Here is an 18010-nt window from a genome sequence, read left to right as displayed (position 1 = left end):
ATGGCGTCTTTGTTTATTTTTGATGTTCTTAACGAAAGAGAAAAGGAAAGGGGTAGAAGAGTGTTCAGAGATAGAAACAATCCATTAGATTATTTTAACGACAGAGAAGTTATAGAAAGGTACAGGCTTCCGAGAAGGTACTTAAACGAAGTCGTTAATCTAGTAAAAGAAGACATGGAAAGGCCAACCAACAGAAGCAAGGCCATCCCTGCAGTTATCCAAGTAGGTATCATTATCATTTAATATCATCACAACGCACATCATAATCATTCCACCTTCGAATATTTACACCACATTTGATAACGTCACTTCCTGATTGCTTGACGTCACGAAAACGGTGCTTGTGGATATATATATAGGCGTTGAACACACGGGCACGGATCAAACACGAAATAAATATGAATACATGCACGTACTTGTCTAAACACAGGTTGGAAAAAAACAATTATTCCTACATAACCCAACCTTCAGAGTACAATTACATACTATACCATGAAATGTGTTCTTTCTTCGAATGAGTGAGGTAATGAAGTGATGAAATCAGCGACGTTGTTTGCCCCCCCCCCCCAACAGATTTCACTATTTTTTTTATAGGTTCATGTTCAGGTTTAGAGGTTCATGGGTCATATACATATACAATAAAATGTATAAAATCTCGGTGAATGTGATGGATTAGATATTTTAATCCCTTTTTTTTGCGTCATGGTGAAACGCCGAGCTTCGTATTCTTCGATAGTTAATTATAAATTACTTATCTTTTCAAAAAAAAAAATAACGCAACATAAACGTGTCTTGATTTATGCTAAGTCATGGTTCTGCCCAATATTAACAATTAAAACCAGAGTGAGACGTCCAGAAATATATAGGCCGAAACTACGTCGGACCGAAACTAGCAAGATCCAATCAGATTTAAGGTTAATTTAGGGAAAATGCCGAAACGACTAGATATCGATTATACACATGGCACTGGCGTCGGAAGCAAATTGAAAGTGGGGGGGGGGGGGGGGCTAGACTAATCCTAAGAAATATTGAGGAAAAAAAAACCTAATTCCATTCCCAATATTATGGAAATCCTAATCCGGGGGGGGGGGGGGGGTATTCTTTCAAGGTAAATTTAGGAACAAATATCTTCGCTGCGAGAAAAATTAGGGGGGGGGGTGCTGAGTCATGATGCTATGTCCCTAATGGTAAGGTCTAACTTTGCAAAAAAAGTCCTCCCTCTAGCCCCCCCCCCCCCCCCCCCCCCCGGTTCCGACGCCCATGCATGGAACAACATGGTACAACTTTACCCATGACCCCAGCACCTGACATAGAAAAAACACCAAAGTCTTCACAAGTCAAAAAATAAAATCATAAGTTTGTACCAGAGAGAGAGAGAGATTTCCTTGGATGTTGAGCTATTTCTGATTTCCAAAAATATTCAATAAAATCAGTGAACTGAATTATTATACAAAACTTTTTTTCATACATGTTTATGCATATCATTTTTTTTTTGGTAGATTGAGTTTCAGAGGTGTTAGTTTGTAATTTTGAAGAAAAAAAACACCATTAACTCATTTGTTATTTCATTAAACAATCTATTTTGGGCACCACCCAGCTATGAAATATATATTAGAGTAATAGGGTACATTAATTTTACATTTATACTTTTTAAATAGTGATATGTTAACACTAATTCCTTAAAAGAATCACAAAGCCAATATTACCCCAAACATTATTCATATGGAATTTGTGTATGTAATGTAAATAATTAATGAAAAGTTATGGTGGTTAAGAATATGTTGTTTTATTGACAGGTTCTTGTCACAATAAGATGCCTCACAAAAGCTAGGAATATTCTATTCGGAGTGTGGGGATTTACATGGAATTTCGAAATCTAGTGTTTGCATTGCAATGGACAGAGTTCTGACCTCCCTCTGCCACCGCCTGCAAAATATCTCTTTTCCCACATCTGAGGAAGAAATCCGAAGAACAAAAGCAGAGTTCTTTTCAAAGGCCCGATTTCCCAATGTGCTGGGCGCAGTGGGTGGAACTTTAATAAAAATGCAGGCTCCCTTCGAAAACGAGCCAAGCTACGTTTGTAGGAAGGGTTTTCACGCTCTGAATGTCCAGACCGTTTCTGACGCTTCCCTAAGGTATTATTTCAAAGAGCAATTAAGTTCCATAGTTAGCATTATTCATAGTATTGCACTTTGAAGACTGATACTATCAATATAAGATTAAAAGATGTTAATTATTTTGCTTTTCAAAAACTGTATCAGATCATTTAAGAAGGATTTGATAGCAAATACATGATTGAACCAATGGGCTTTTGCCCCATCTTATTCACCCATCTTTTTTAAGATTCATAGATTTGGTTTGCAAACGGCCTAGTGCTGTTCACGATAAATTCAAACCTGAACCACATCTTGGCCCAAGGGTGCAATGGATGGCTTCTAGGAGACTCAGGTATGAATTATAAGTAAATGACATATGGCAAGTATATTGAGCATTCTACACATGAATGTCTCAAGTTAGCCAGTACATACTACATAAATATAACTGCATTCTAGGCTATCCTTTGAAGTCATACTTGATGACACCAATTAACATCCCGACTAATTAAAAGACAGTGAACTACAACAGCGCTCACTGCAGAACCCGTGTTGTGGTGGAGAGAGCATTTGGTGTGCTCAAGTCAAGATTTCGGTGAGATGACATGAAATGACAGTGTTCTTGCGACTCATCTCTATGAAAAATATTATTACTCATCTTATTAAATACATGTACTCTAAAAAAATAGTGCTAATATTAAATCCTTGATTTCTTTCAAATGCTTACATTCAACTTGGGGTGTATTACCCTTTGCCACCCAAAAGTGCATGAAGACTGTTGTAGCATGCCTCAAGCTTCACATCAAGGACAGGCTGCCAATGCCAGAGGTGGACTTTGATATCCAGCACCCGGGTGAGGAGGAAATCAACAATCTCCAAGCAAACGGTGCAGGTGTAGCTCAACAGATCAGAAAGAGGCTGGTTCAATGCTTTTGAAATAGTAAGTTCAAAATACTTGCAAGTGAAAACAACAAGATATATTAAGGTTATAAAAATAATTGTTATCATGTCATCATACCTTAACAGTTAAACACAAGATGAAAACAATAGTAAAACAAGTATAACACAAATGTAACTTTAACCATTGGATTTGATACTAAAAAAATTTCCATTGCAAAATGCAATGTCATTAAACAATCAAGAGTAATTGCCATGCTATGAAATCACAAAATATCTATTTCATCTCTTAATGAAATGACCATAAGATCTCTATTACATCAGAAAATTTAAAACATCAGAAAATTTAAAAAATAAAGATTTACAAATACCATCACCCAACAAATTTAACAAGCAATACAAGAGAATAATGAGCCACATTGCTCACTTATGGAATATTTTTAAATTGGTGTATCATGTGGCATTACATATTTTTTTCTTATAATTTTCACTATGTTATTAAGACCGGAATAGCTAGTGCAGTGATTCTTGAGAAGAATATCTTTAAGACACCTATTTAAATGTTAACCGAGTTTTATGATTATCTCCCTTTCATAAAGGTTGACCCTTCAATTCAATATTTTAGAATATACAATAATAATATTTACTGCCAATGGGTTCTAAAGTAGAAGGAAAATATGTCCTTAGTTTACAAACAGACAGATTGAGAGACAGGCATACAGGCAGTATTCATCAGGAAAGCTCTTTACATGGTATAAAAAAGGCTAATTACATTGCACAGACAAAATTAAATTTCTTTCACAACAAGACCTTTGATAGTTGGTGAAACTGAGCAAGATGCTGGTTCAAGCTCAACTAAGGGCTCAAGAGTTTGAAAAGAATAGGAACAGCAACAGTTTTTTCTTTTCAATTCAACACAGATCTCTTTAAGCACATCCAACTTCTTCTTTTCTACCTCGAGCAGACTTTTTTAAAGCTACAGTTTCTCTCTCTGGATGTTAAGCAGTAGCTCTGCCTTGGAGTTATCTAAGAAATACATGTTGAAATGTTTCAATATAATTTGTATAGTACCATAGTTGAACTCTTTATACAATATAATACAAATATTGACTGGAGTTGAGGGCAACATTGATTATATTATTCACATTTCAATGAGTAAATGATGTACAAAATTTCTTTACAAAACAAACTATACATACAAGACATCATTTCGCTCCTTAATACATGCAAGTCTCCTCCTCCTACCCTACCTGATGTACATGCTGTCTCAACAGTGATCTTTCTTTTTCTCTTTGTGGAACAGCCAGTTGGCATAATGGTACCTTTAGGAAATAAATAGTGAAATTAATAATTTTTAAACTGATTGAACATTTCACTAATAATATATTTCAATAAAAATCATTGCTATTTTTTTTTCCAGGTGTACACCATTCTACATGGCCAGTTTAGTACCTATTCCAGGGACTTGTTTCATTTAGAAGAATGATGGACAGATACCCACATGTTCTATCACCCATCAATTAAAGGAATATAATAAAACCTTTACATACTGTTATTTTTCATAATTTCATAACACATTTGTTACAAACCAAATATCACACTGCTGTTTTAATCACACGCTGAGCAGTTGTTTGATTTAAATGTATACAGTTATTAATTCACATAATCTAATTTTAACGTAGCCAGTAAATTCTATATGAGGTGTATATACCGTACTCTAAGTGATGCATATTTTCAATCTTATTTAAGAAAGAAACAGTAATTTAAAAAGTTCACCGGGATATGAAGTTGGTTGGTCACGTGATCAAATCATGTGGAGCTCGAAGTGTTGCTCAGTAGATTTGATCACGTACCAACAAACTTCATATCCTGGTGAACTTTTTAATATTGCTGTTTATTACTTATATTTATGTTTGAAAAAGAAAAAAAATTTGAGACGCACTGAAAGCATTTTTTTTAGGAAATCGTACAAAGACACACACACAATGCTATAAATAAATAAATGTTTACTTTGCTTACCTCCAGCAAATGAGGGAGGAGGAGTCTCAGGAATTAGTTCCTTGGTTTTGGGACATCTGCTGATATGAACTTGGAAGTACCTACCATACAAACATTTAAAATATATATCAAGCTCATCGATCTTAACAATCTATTTTAATCATTGATGTAACAACTCCATTTATAATGTGTACAATACAAAGGAGCAAGCCCAGATTGCTTAATGAAAAATGTTGAGTATGAACCCAAAGAATTATTAGTATCAAGATTGAATAAATATTTATATAATATTAAGTTTAAAAAAAAAATTGTAAGCACACTTTACTTTTATAAACTTTTAAGGCCACTAGCCATGCCACAGTAAGGCTGCTTTTAAAAATGACACTTTAAGTAATGTTTATTAATTCATTTGGTTTCCTTTGTTTTCATTATTTTAAAGAAACTTATGAAACCATGTTATACCATTAGATGTGGCTTTAGGGAACTCATTGCTTCCACACTCGCTGATGTCAAAACCACCTTCTATCCCTACCACCATGCTATCATCGAAAATAGAAACAATCTACAATATAGTCAATGAGGAGTAATAAGCAATAGTTTTATTATGCACACAATACATTTGTTAATTCGTACAATATTTACATGTATATCTACTATATAAAGATTTGTAATACAAATACTGTAGAATCATTTTTATTTGGGGGGGGGGGGTGTTGGAAGGTGGCCAAACTTTACTAAATTAATAATAAACAAATGATTGTGTGTATAGGTTTGTGGAGATGTAAATTCGTGGGCAAGGGTTATCCAAAAAACCCACCAACATTGGTCAGCCACAAACAATGATGATTCCACAGTATTATAGTTTCTCATCATTTTGTTAAGGATTACGTTTACTCAGGGTTTGAGATTACAAAAAATATTTTCACAAAGTTCAAAATCTGAACTCCAAAGTTGTTTTAAAAACACAAAATAACAACGTTATTAACAAATATCAATATTGATATCCATGATTAGTTTATTTGAGGAAGATACGCTCCGACAAAGGTAGATTAAAATTTAAACAGAGGAAATTCGGACTAATTTTGTCATTTTCTTATTTTCTCTTTACATCTTTTTGTTGCAGTGTAATTGCAAAAGTTAAGTTTTTATGTGTTTTTTCATATCATTTTACATATTTTATGGTTGCATTTACTCGTCTATAAATTTATATAACTGGCTGGCACGCGATTGGAAAAATCTTTAAAATACATAAAATCGATTCAAAATAAAATATCTCGAAACTTTGATCATTGACCTTGTATAATGTTAATGACAACATAATACAGACAATAAAACAGTTTTAGGCAATCAATGGTTTGGAGCTCCTATTAGTCAATTTTTTGTAAAACTCGATCAAAAATGGGTACAATTTTAGAAATTGATAGAGGAAATTCGGACTAAATTAAACTTAAGAGATCAGCTTAAAACGATTCATTCAAATATCAAATTAGTAAAGCTATTCGTATTTTATCATTTCATAATCTACAAATTGTTTTATTATTTTTAATAATTAAAAAATAAAGAAAACATTGAAAATGGTCGACAATTTTGACAAATTTTGACAATTTTTTCAAAAAACATTTAGAGGTCACTAGCAGAAAAAGTAGGTCATTGACCTAGTTATTTGAAAGTGAAAAATAGCACCACAAAAGTGGGGCTACAATGAACAATAGGTAGTTTTTCGTTCCTATTAGTGGATTTTTTTTCGCTCCTGAGTAAACGTAATCCTTAAGTAAAATAAACATATAATATAAATTACCAATATTAAGCAAATAAATACTGATGCATGTGGGTATATACGAATAATTTTGTTTTTGTCCTTTCTAACGTACAACTCATTGCTACTTGTACATTCACTATTTATCGAACATACATGTACCAGCTGCACATTGTTTATTTACATGATTGTACCATCATCCTACAACTGCTCTTGCCCTTTGAGTGTCTTGAGCTGCCATATATATGTATAAAATCACTATCATAAAATTAAAAACAATAATCAAAACATATAAATGTGCTTCATTAAATGTATACCTTATCTTCCAATGGCTTCAAGCTCAGTGGAGGTGGACCCCCCCCCCCCCCCCCCCCGGTCTTTTTATGCTCTCTTCTCCTCTCTTTTTCTGGTTTTGCTGTGAATGTCTATCCACTTCTTTTTGATACTTTTGACATCTCGCTGTGTAAAGCTGCAGGCATTTACATTGAAAGCAAAAATACGTGCACGCTTTAAATATGAACGATACTGTCTTACGACACTTACCTCTTTTTTTTTCCTGATCCGATAATATTCACGCGGTAATCCATTAAACGTTAAAGACATAAGTCTTCGAAGCCATCATAAATCGCTGTATCATAAATGCAGGAAATTCATTTCATATCATTTCATATCGGTTTCAGTTTTAAAACACATCAAAAGCGCTATTCAATCCAACTTTACGCAAACCACCATTTTTGTGTGGAGGTTTACGGGATTTCCCCGATCCGATTGGTTGATATTTTTAGAGTGAAATTATAAATTCCAAAACAGTGCCGACGGCTATAGCAAAGATATCTAATTTTTATGAAAAATCAATATTGCCACAACCAATTACAGAGTGAATCTAATTTTTTGTCATATTTCTCACATCTGAAAAATATCTATACTTGTTTAGCAATTTCATATGTATGATATCTTTTCTTTTCAATTTCCCTTCCCCTTAAAAAAAAAAATCGGGTAAGGGGATGGAAATATAAATATATATTAAAAACTTTTAATGCAAAAAGACATTTTTTTTATTTATACAGACATAAGATTTACTATGCTAGTCCTATATCTTTAACATAACGTTATAATATTCCAGAAAAAAAATATGATATACCTTTCCAATACTTCCTCCCATGCGTTGGCTTTTTTCTCTGAGGTAATAAAAGGGGAAAATTTTCCTTTTATTACCTCGAGGCGGTCGCTAACACCCTCAACCAGGGCAGATATTTCTTCTTGTCTCCAATTCTCTTTTCTTGTCATTTCGGAAATATACCGTCTGCGCGTCATCGCGTCTTGGATCGCACGGTATCCAAGTCTACTTTCATAACTTTTAAGACTAAAGAGTTCCTTTATGACTTACGAGGAAAGTTGCGATTTAGGAGTTACGACATGCAGATAGGCAAGTTTCATAAAACGGTCTTACGCTTTGTCGTAAGTTAGGAATATTTAATACTTATGACTTACGAATCTTTGTAAAACGAGCCCCTGGAGTTCAATATCAATAGTGCTTGAGTCCATACAAATTTAAGAATTGTTTCGATTACAATACATAGTTTAAAATCTATCTTTAAATATTACACAGCATGATTCATATGGAGTTTCTCTAAATTCTTGTCTGAAAAGTCTAATTAAAATTCATATTATAAAAAAGTGCGTAATTTAAATACCGACTAGAAACTAATTGCCACGCAAGCTAAGTTAATTTTAAAATAAATGATAATCGATAAAATCAATTCCCGTCAGTACTTTGATTTTTATTAATTAAGGTGTTACATACAAAATTGGTATCTTCTGGGATTAACAAAAAAACCGTTTTCAACAGTTTTCGTTTCAATGAAAATGAAAAAATGATATGTATAGTAACATGAATAATGCTATATTAATAGAGCGATTGAAATATCAAATCGATTATTGTACATGCATGTAAATCAACAACCTTTCCAACTGATCATCAATTAAAAATCGACCATCGTGACAACACTTATTAAATGTATACCCGTCTACACTAAGACTTAAATTTTTTAAAAATAAACAATAATTTTAAGAGTACCATTTAAAGGGACATGGTCACGATTTTAATCGAAAATTATTTTTCTAGTTTTAATATTTACAATGCTTCAGAAAGGCATTTTTAATAGGCAACCGAAATTTGACTGTCATTTGTTGAGTGATAAGCGAGTTACAGAGCTTGAAAAAAACAAAGCGTTTGTTTACATTTTGAACGTTGAAGTGAAAATTCCAGTTAAAAACCTAAATCGAATGTGTTAAACGTTAGGAATTGCTTTTCTATGCTTAAAATTAATAAACAGATAGACAAATAAGCTGGAAAAAGATGTTTTTACTGGTATATTGAACCTATGTAAACAAAAACAGGGCACGCGCTTTGTTCACATGACAGAGAACTGTGAGCCCCATCTTACGTATAACTCTACGAATGACTCTCAAATTTTATGAGATCATTAGAAATGCATTTCTAAAGCATTGTAAATACTAAAAACAGAAAAATAGAATTTGAGAAAAATTGTGACCATGCCCCTTTAAAGTAGTATGTGCGTCATGATACATTTAAAGTCCTTTGTCATTCGAGTCATTCGACCGAGGAATAACACTAAATGGAAACAATAATAATTGAGCAGTGGAAACATATTTAATTAGGAGGAATGTTACTAAACAATTCTCACTGGTTTACCATACAACCGACTGTGTTGTTACATTGACAAAAAGAGCATTTATTCTGCAGAAATCGATATGTTTATTTATAAGTCAGTCCTGATTGATTTACATGTAAATATGTTCATCGAAAACATTTTCTAACTCTCCTTCTGTGTCCTTTCAATTGCGACAATGGTCAAGAACCACTACTGTCTTATCCAAACATGATGCCGTAATGAGTAAATATAATGAACATTTGATTTTTAAATATGTCAAATTGCTCATATACAAACTTCAAATGAGGTTTGTAAACAGTCTTATAAAAAGCGCTCTGACGATAGCAATTAAGTTAAAGCGTACATAATAAACAATTTAATCAAAATACATTAATAGCCCACACCTCATGAAAACAAAGGATTGACTTAAATGGCAAGTATTGGGTCCATTTTTTCGGGATTAAAAGGCTACGTGTTTGTTTAGCGATCAACGTAATGGGTTTCATCGACTTTTTTTCAATTTAGAATTGATATTTAAATGAAAATGATATGTGCCGTTATTTGAACAGAAACAATTTGGTCTCGAATTGAAATTGACTGTCAATCTGACCGAAAACTAGTAAAATTTCATTCATATTGATGACAAGGGCCAATTAGGATACCTTCTTTGCTTGCCAAGTCTTGCTAGAGACATAATTTGTGGTTATTAATTCTGTTCTTAACATTGTATTTGATTTACATGTACAACATCCATTTACCTCAATGTTAAGCACGTTATAACGGAAATGGTTAAAGAGATATTTTTTGTTGCTTTATTCGTATGCACGTTGCAGTCAAAAACCATGGCGCAAAGTTTTGAAATCGGACAGAAACTACCAGCAACTCCTTTCATGGTTTTTAATAGCTTCGGAGTGCAGATGTGTTTATCGGAATGTGAAAAATATGTTATGTGTTCATCTTTAAACTACAATTTGAAGCATTTTGTTTGTGAGTTGAACAGTGGGTGGAAAACCGAATCTCTTTCTTGGATCAACGACGATGAATACGTCTACCATGAAATACCTCGTCCTGTAAGTGCACTGTAGTTTTGTTATTGTAATTGTATTTTTTTTTTCTAATCACGTTCAACGTGCGCAATATATAACGCGACCAAACTCAGTAAATATTATAAATCTTTACAAATGTTATTCCAAAAGAAAACCAACAAGTATGCAATGGTAATAAAGTAATAATGATGTGCTAATCCGGATATGTATTTCAGCTTAGGGAGATCACTAAAGAGCCGTTTATACCCTTCCAAGAAACAAAAAAAACTGTTTGAAATTCAATGCTAAATAAACCCTTCAAGAAAGACCCGTTTATGCAGAAATGAGAATATTTTGTTATGGTTATTTGTCTAATTCATAAAAATAAATCATATTGCTAGTTTTGGAGCTTTTCAAAAAAAAATTACTTTTCTTTAAAAAGGCAGGCGATGTTTTTTTTTCAAAACCTATTACAACTTTGTTTTAATCTGGTGGCTTTTCTTATATTAATTGTCTAGATTAATAAAGTCTGTGGAGCTGAAACCTGCAATGCTGACTCTCGGTGTGTTCGAACAGCGTTCGACACCTTTGTTTGCGTTCCTGTTGGTAAGAGAACTTTTTCATTGTTTTTTTTTTTTGGTACTTTTTTTTGGTGGTAAAACTAGATTAAGATGACTATATTGTTGGGGTCATTTTAGACCCTATAGATCTCCTTGAAAAGAAGTGCTCTGTATAAAGATTTAGTAAAAAAAAAACCATTCAAATTTCAAATTCAAATCTATGGAATCTGTCTTTACCAAATAAAAGCTTATTGCTTAAAAACCATTTATAAGAATTTAAGTTTACTTAGATATGATGGGTGTTTGGTTGACCACTAAACCTCCTTAAGGTATGATATTAAAAATTTGAAAGCTTCTATAGTAGTGCAGTATATAATAGGAGAAAATATTGAAATTAGAAAGTTTCGAAATTATATTATAATTATAACGGTAGACAAATTATTTATTTATTTGTAGTTAATTATCACTATATTGTTTAAATAATTATGGCATATAAGCTGAAAAAGGCTACGGATCTTTGAAGTTATAAACACTTAACAACATTAAGCTGTTTTAAAAAGTAATCAAAATTGCCCCATGCGCTCTTAAAAATTGTCGCCTTGAATTCTGTTGGACAACTTCACTACCGTAATGGTTACTATCTGCCAAACTTATGAGCCATATTCGAAAAGATCAGCTGTCAAACGAGAAAAAATGTTTCAATAGATTATGGAGTTGAGTAAGCTATGAGACGTACCTCTAAAAAACAGCAAGCTCCATTGCCATTCTAGATGAATAAAATGATAAAGATCGGCATTTATCAGACCGATCCAGAAAGTGATTTTATTAAAAGGCATAAAGAATATTTCAATAGGTACAGTGAACTAGTATTATAGTCTGCCCCAGGTAACCGTTTCCGTCACTTTGTGTTGCCTTTCTTAATAAATACACATACTCAATGGCAAACTGAGAGCGATGGTTTTACTATTAGACCTGATTATTCCTCGGGTATGAAGTATAATTACCAAAAAAGACCAAATTGTTCGATTAACAATTCATCAATATTGCTCGGGAGAGCAACAACTGATTCGACAAATAGTTGTTTAATCACAGTTTTTTTTTAAAACAAGACGATACCTTTTTATTGTAAAATATGTTAGAAAACTTACATGTGCTTGTTGTGTTTTGAATCACCAAAACTTATTCAGTTAATCTCCAGTTAGTTGAGATACATGTAGTGATTTGCTATGATATGAACATATTTATCTTTAAAATACTCTCTGAACTGGTGTGTTTTCAAGCTCGTTATGAAAATTAAAATGAAAATTCCCGGAACATAGAAAAAGGATAAAAAAAAAATACAAGCGTTTCTTGTTATGCAGTCAGTTTATATACATACTGTATGTGCAATACCGCCAGGGTGTTATAATCTAAGACAGAAAAGTATGCTAAAAGTAAAAAAAGTGGTGGCATTTTAATTATGAGATAAAATTATAAGTATTGATTGGGTATGACCAAAAAACTCGATTCGTTAAACTGCAACGAGAGGCAGATTTTTTTTTATATTAATCTAAAAAAAATTTTTATTTTCAAAAAATGTTTACAACAATTCAAGCTGAAAACGCACATTTTACAATTATTAAAAACATATCCTAATACTTAGCATATTAGACAGTTTAGACTATAAACTTGCAAAAATGTCTCACACGTAGCTGTAGTATTCACATTTTTTAAAGCCTGGTAAGTAAGACAGCTTTATCAAAGTTAAATCCATATATTTAAATCCATATATTTTGATTGAATAATACTTACATTGTATGACGTGGTTCAACTAAATGTATTTATTTAGAAATTAATCTGGCTCGTTCTCCACTTTAACTCCACAATGACAAATTGATTATTTTCAAGAAGGTTGTGTAACAAGTTTTGTTTGTACCACAAGTAATTACATTCGATGAACGTATCTGAGTGTATTTTGGAGCTATTATAAAACTAAGCACGTTCAACCAAACGTTTTACTAAGTAAACGCAACTCTTTGAAAGTTTGATTTCATGAAGCGTCCCGTTGAACAAGAGTTATTATGAACATGATACATGTAGTAAAACATATTAGATGAACTTTTGATAGTATTACACGGTATTTGTGTTTTGTATATTAAAAGAAAGTTCAAACACATGTTCCTACAAGAGACATCTTGAAAAACAATTTGTTTCATGAATGTGTTTTATCTCTTATTTCCTTTATATGACGCATGTACATGTAATTTGTGTTTGTCTGTTCATTCTGTACTTCATTACATGACGTACCGTTTGAGTTGTTCACTGTTCAAGTTTATTTCAATTAAGTTCCATATGTTTGTCATTGAAATCAATGAGGAACTTTTAAAATGATACTTAATTCATCAATTTATATCTCACTGCAAAGAAAAGATTATAAATGTACATTGGTTTTTTTCCGTTCAACGTTATAGGCCTGAACACCGGATACTAAAACAGGCTTAAAGAAGATACTTCCGCAGTTATTATAATAATTTACAAGGCAAAAAATAAGATTCAGAAATGATTTACTAAAATTAAGAATATTAGAAGTATGGCCTATTAATATTTCTCTTGTTTTTTATATATCTCTATGCATGTTTTAATACATCGACGTGGCTCCATTGTTCATTATTTTCTGTTTTGCGTTTTAGCGATTATACCATTTTTAATTATTCAGTAGCGAAATTTGAGAGAGTGAGACAATATTGTGTGTGAATGATAAACTGACAATTTGTCGATTTACCACCTCTTTTTCACTTATTTATCAATATGCACAATATCTCGCCTAATAAAAAAAATATTACTTGTCGTCAATTGAAGTCCTTAGCATACAAGATAATTGAGACCCTACCAAAAACACAACAATGCGTATTGATAACGGGGTGTTTGCTGTACTCTTGGCTTTGTGAAGTAGAGTATATTAATGCAAAATATCAATTAGTTGTGTAAAAAGGCAAATGAATTTTGATTAATTTTAAATCTGGTTATAACTTTTTTGCAGACATACTTTGTAAAAATGTGCACACACAACTTTTGACACCAACTGTCGAGATAGGGTATATCCAGTGTATACACATGCATTTTGGCATGATTGTACATTACTAAGCTGTATATTTGAGATTAACTCTAATGTCTTTCAAGGTCATAAGGTCGTATCAATGATTGAATCTGCTGTTCATGTCTTTGTTCTATTTGAGTCAAATTTTAAACAGATTTTCATATATACAAACACATGTTACCATTTTTATAAAATCAATGCTCAAACGTACAATGTAGTATACATGTATATGTACATAATAACCCTGTATGTTCCACGTGTATTATCGATTCCCCTAACACTTAATAAACTTGTCTGTGAATAACTTCATGTAACAATTTCGAAAAATTGAAATATGGGGATTTTTTTCTTCAGTTTTGATTTTACACGATCCTAAATCTGGAATGAGTAATTTCTTTTGCCGCAAATTGATAATTCAAGTATAAAGATATAAATTGGTAACTATGTATTTACATGTATACAAGTGTTCTAGGGTTGCAAGTAATCATTAAAACCTATAGCGTTTTGCATATTGTGCGTCAATATCTGATTGCAAATTGCTGATTGCATATTAAATTTAATATCCCACTTATTACATAACTATTATACATGTATAAGCAATATTATAATTATAAGATTTGAAAATCATTTCTGAAAGGTTAAGACTAGAAAATAATTATAGCTTTGTCAAAGAAAAATATAATGTGTTCGCGAAACCTAATCGTGTATTATTGGTAAAAAAGGATAGGAATTGCAAAAGTTATGCATCAATAGACATTTTATGAATACTCTACACAATAAGACATTTTATGAATACTCTACACAAAATTTCTCTTCACATAAGAATTGTTCCAAATTTTTTAATGCATTATAATGTGCTTTTTCTGCAGTTTGCACAGATTCTGAACCAGTGATAACAAATGGGATAGTCCTGTACAGAACTTACATGCCATCATCAATAACATACGGTTGTAGTCCTGGATTTGTGGGTGAAGGGATTAAAAACGTTATTCACTGTTTTCCAGATAACAAATGGGAAACTCCAGTTTACAGTTGTCATTTAGGTATAAAGTATATTTAATTAGATACGTGTATAATCGGTCACTTGTGTTATGGAAACGTTAATTGATTATGCTACTAAATGAATTGGTATTGGCTAAATATATTTTTGAAATTCCTTTCAAGCTGAAATATCGTTCACTGAAATTATGTAGTTTTGTGCATTAATTGTTCTAATATACAGGTTTCCTAAACAAAAATGATTGCTAATTATGACTGTGTAAAAAAGGTCGTGGAACATTCTTCACTAGTACTGAATGTATACTCCAACTCGTTCATGCACAAGCAACATTAATATCTAACAAGTTTTTGGCAACACTTTGCGTTTTAATAAATTAAAGGTATTCCTTGGATTTTATAACTATGTTTCGATTCGGTAATATTTTAATATTTAGATTGTCCCGGCACCTGGGAAAGTTATGCTGGACAAAGCTACTGTTTTGTAACTAATCAAGTACTCTCTTGGAGTAATGCTAAGGTAAGTTTAAACCTTTTACTTGCTTAAAATCTACAAAACTAAATAAAGCATAAAATTTAAGTACTCTGAAATGTTAGAGGAAAAATCATTAATTTTTTCATGAAAAAGACTTTGGTCAGTAATTTATTGTTAACTTTGCTTTTCTGTATCGCAGAACATTTGCTCCGACATGAAAGCTTATCTTATGGAGATAGGAAGTCAGGAGGAGCAAACCTGGATCAGGTCAAAAGGTATTAAAACCTTCGAAAGTCTCGAAAAGTACCTTCAGTTAATATTTCTTATGGATGTGTCTTTCTTAGATAGACTAATGTATCTCATTAAACTCGGATAATCTAATATATATTTTGTAATTTTGTCAACTTATTCATTGATGATATACTAATTGAAAAAAACAAACCTTGTACGGAACCTTAAACATATTTTCTTCTTTTTTTTTCAAGAAAATCTCTCATTTTTTTTTTTGATTTGCTATTTCATCAGAATGTTAATAATTTATGTAATTTGCATATAAACTTTACTTTTATTAGCGACTCAAAAGCTATGGTTGGGAGCGACGGACGAGGGTTCAGAAGGCGCTTGGTATTGGGACAACTCGCGTAATGCGCCCACATTCACTGCCTGGCAACCGGGGGAGCCAGGAGGCGGAGGAAGTGAAAACTGTGCAGTCCTAGACGAATCCAGCGGCTGGCATGATTATTCTTGCACATCTACATTTCAGTTTGTTTGTGAAAAGTAAAGGACTTGCGATAAAGAAAGCATTTTATTGAAAAAGTGTGTAACTTAAGAAAATCTGTCAATAAATTTTAAAATTTTACATTGACATTTATTATTAAACGAATATGAATTCCTAAAATTGACGACATGCATAGCTATGCTATGCCTTACATGTATAAAGAGGCCTTAATTTTGTGGTCATCACCCAATACTGTTCATAAAGTGCAATATCTATGTAAAGATTTCTGATTGAAGATACCTATATCGTACAAATATCTGACATCGTTATCTTTTGGGATGCTTTATAATCACGTGGAAAACTCTAAAAATAAGTTTGAGAATTCTACTGTTGCACATTTCCTCAATTCTTTGGCGAAGTAGTTTGCCTCTAATTTGTGAGTTTCTCGTTTACGTAATTGTGTTGTTGATATTTTACTACAGTTAAAACGATTGTACGGTTAAGCCTGGTACATGTACGTTATTAAGAATTAATTTAAATGTGCGAATATTTACAAATTAAAATAAAAATTCGAATGTAGAAGGGTGAAAAAATAAACATTATATGTCTGTTGTAGAAACAAAAGACAATTAAGGAAATCAGATACAAAGCAAACAGTGTTTGTATTCATGGCTAATTAGTTAAAACATTTGCAGACAATATAATTTTGATGACAATATTGTTTAAACAAGTTTGATTGAATCGACTTGTCTTACAATCACAAAACTCCTTATTTTTTGTACATGCCCTATTATAATTATCAAACATCCTATCTTAACAAACAATTGTGAAAAAAGTGTATTTAACTTTTATAAAAAAAAAAAAACTTTAAAGAGTCAAATCACTTTTAAGATCTAGATCACTTTATAGTTTTCAGATACATGTTTAAAGCTTTAAACTAATATTAAGAAGACAAAAATCTCGTGAAAAGTTATTTTATAGTTAAGTATTTCTACGAGAGGTAAATCTTGATCGAGAGAGTGCGGAATTTTTCGGGTTGGCTTTTAAGGTTTAAAAATAAGTCTTACCGGACGTTATTATTCACCCTACATTTTAATGCCACTTGGAATTTACACTTGGACTTTTGACATCGATGCTCCTCTGTGTTTTCCAAGTGAATATTTCGGATCAAGATGGTTTGCAAATATATTTGATATAATTTAAAAGAATGAATATTATATGTATTTTTCTTTAAATGTAAGGTGGTTTTAAATTGAATAAACTAAGAATATCGGATATTGTCATAATATTAATTCATTATAAATATCGTTTGCATTTACGGTGACATAAAAACGACATTTTATCAATTCACAGACTGAGTATGAACATACAATAGCAAAGACATGCGTTCAAAATAAATAACTTGTATTATTTAGGCACGCATTCTTTCAATAAATACACAAAACAAATGTCAAAACATATAATTATGTCTCTGGTATGATGAAGCTTGCGCTTCAAACACAGTCACTTTCTTGTTACGCTGCAGACACTAAAAAAAAGTTTGTAATACGGGATTGATGGGGTGAATTCCGGCTAAAGATGTATCTGCTCACAAGATCACACACTTCTGGTTCTGTAGATAGGCGTTGATAATATCGCAGGCTCGGACACCTTCGTCCATGGTAGGTGTTCCAGGCTTGATTAATATGTCAAGGCATCCAAAAAAAAAAAAAAGAGATGCGCAACATCTCTTTACTGTTGA

General features: G+C 32.1%; 1 protein-coding gene and 1 pseudogene across 1 annotated transcript; both read left to right on the top strand.

Annotated features, from left to right (window-relative positions):
- LOC128185223 (putative nuclease HARBI1) lies at positions 1–3029 on the top strand (annotated as a pseudogene).
- Positions 3030–10035: 7006 nt separating this feature from the next.
- On the top strand, positions 10036–16407 carry LOC128184170 (uncharacterized). Its single transcript, XM_052853536.1, has 6 exons — positions 10036–10489; positions 10963–11050; positions 14950–15123; positions 15514–15596; positions 15751–15826; positions 16124–16407. The coding sequence occupies exons 1-6, from the start codon at positions 10205–10207 to the stop codon at positions 16330–16332; spliced, it is 915 nt and encodes a 304-aa protein (XP_052709496.1). The 5' UTR covers positions 10036–10204; the 3' UTR covers positions 16333–16407.
- The last annotated feature ends 1603 nt before the right edge of the window (positions 16408–18010 follow it).

The sequence above is a fragment of the Crassostrea angulata genome, chromosome 5, assembly GCF_025612915.1.
Source record: "Crassostrea angulata isolate pt1a10 chromosome 5, ASM2561291v2, whole genome shotgun sequence".
Classification (NCBI taxonomy): domain Eukaryota; kingdom Metazoa; phylum Mollusca; class Bivalvia; order Ostreida; family Ostreidae; genus Magallana; species Magallana angulata.
The sequence above is the reverse complement of the archived record's forward strand: the minus strand, read 5'-3'. Positions and strand labels throughout refer to the sequence as shown.

Bases quoted from the DNA above. Each gene is read 5' to 3' on its own strand.
- LOC128184170 (XM_052853536.1), top strand. From the start codon at position 10,205: ATGGTTAAAGAGATATTTTTTGTTGCTTTATTCGTATGCACGTTGCAG. The intron at 11,051-14,949 runs GTAAGAGAACTT...CTTTTTCTGCAG, and splicing joins CTTTGTTTGCGTTCCTGTTG to TTTGCACAGATTCTGAACCA. The intron at 15,827-16,123 runs GTATTAAAACCT...TACTTTTATTAG, and splicing joins AACCTGGATCAGGTCAAAAG to CGACTCAAAAGCTATGGTTG.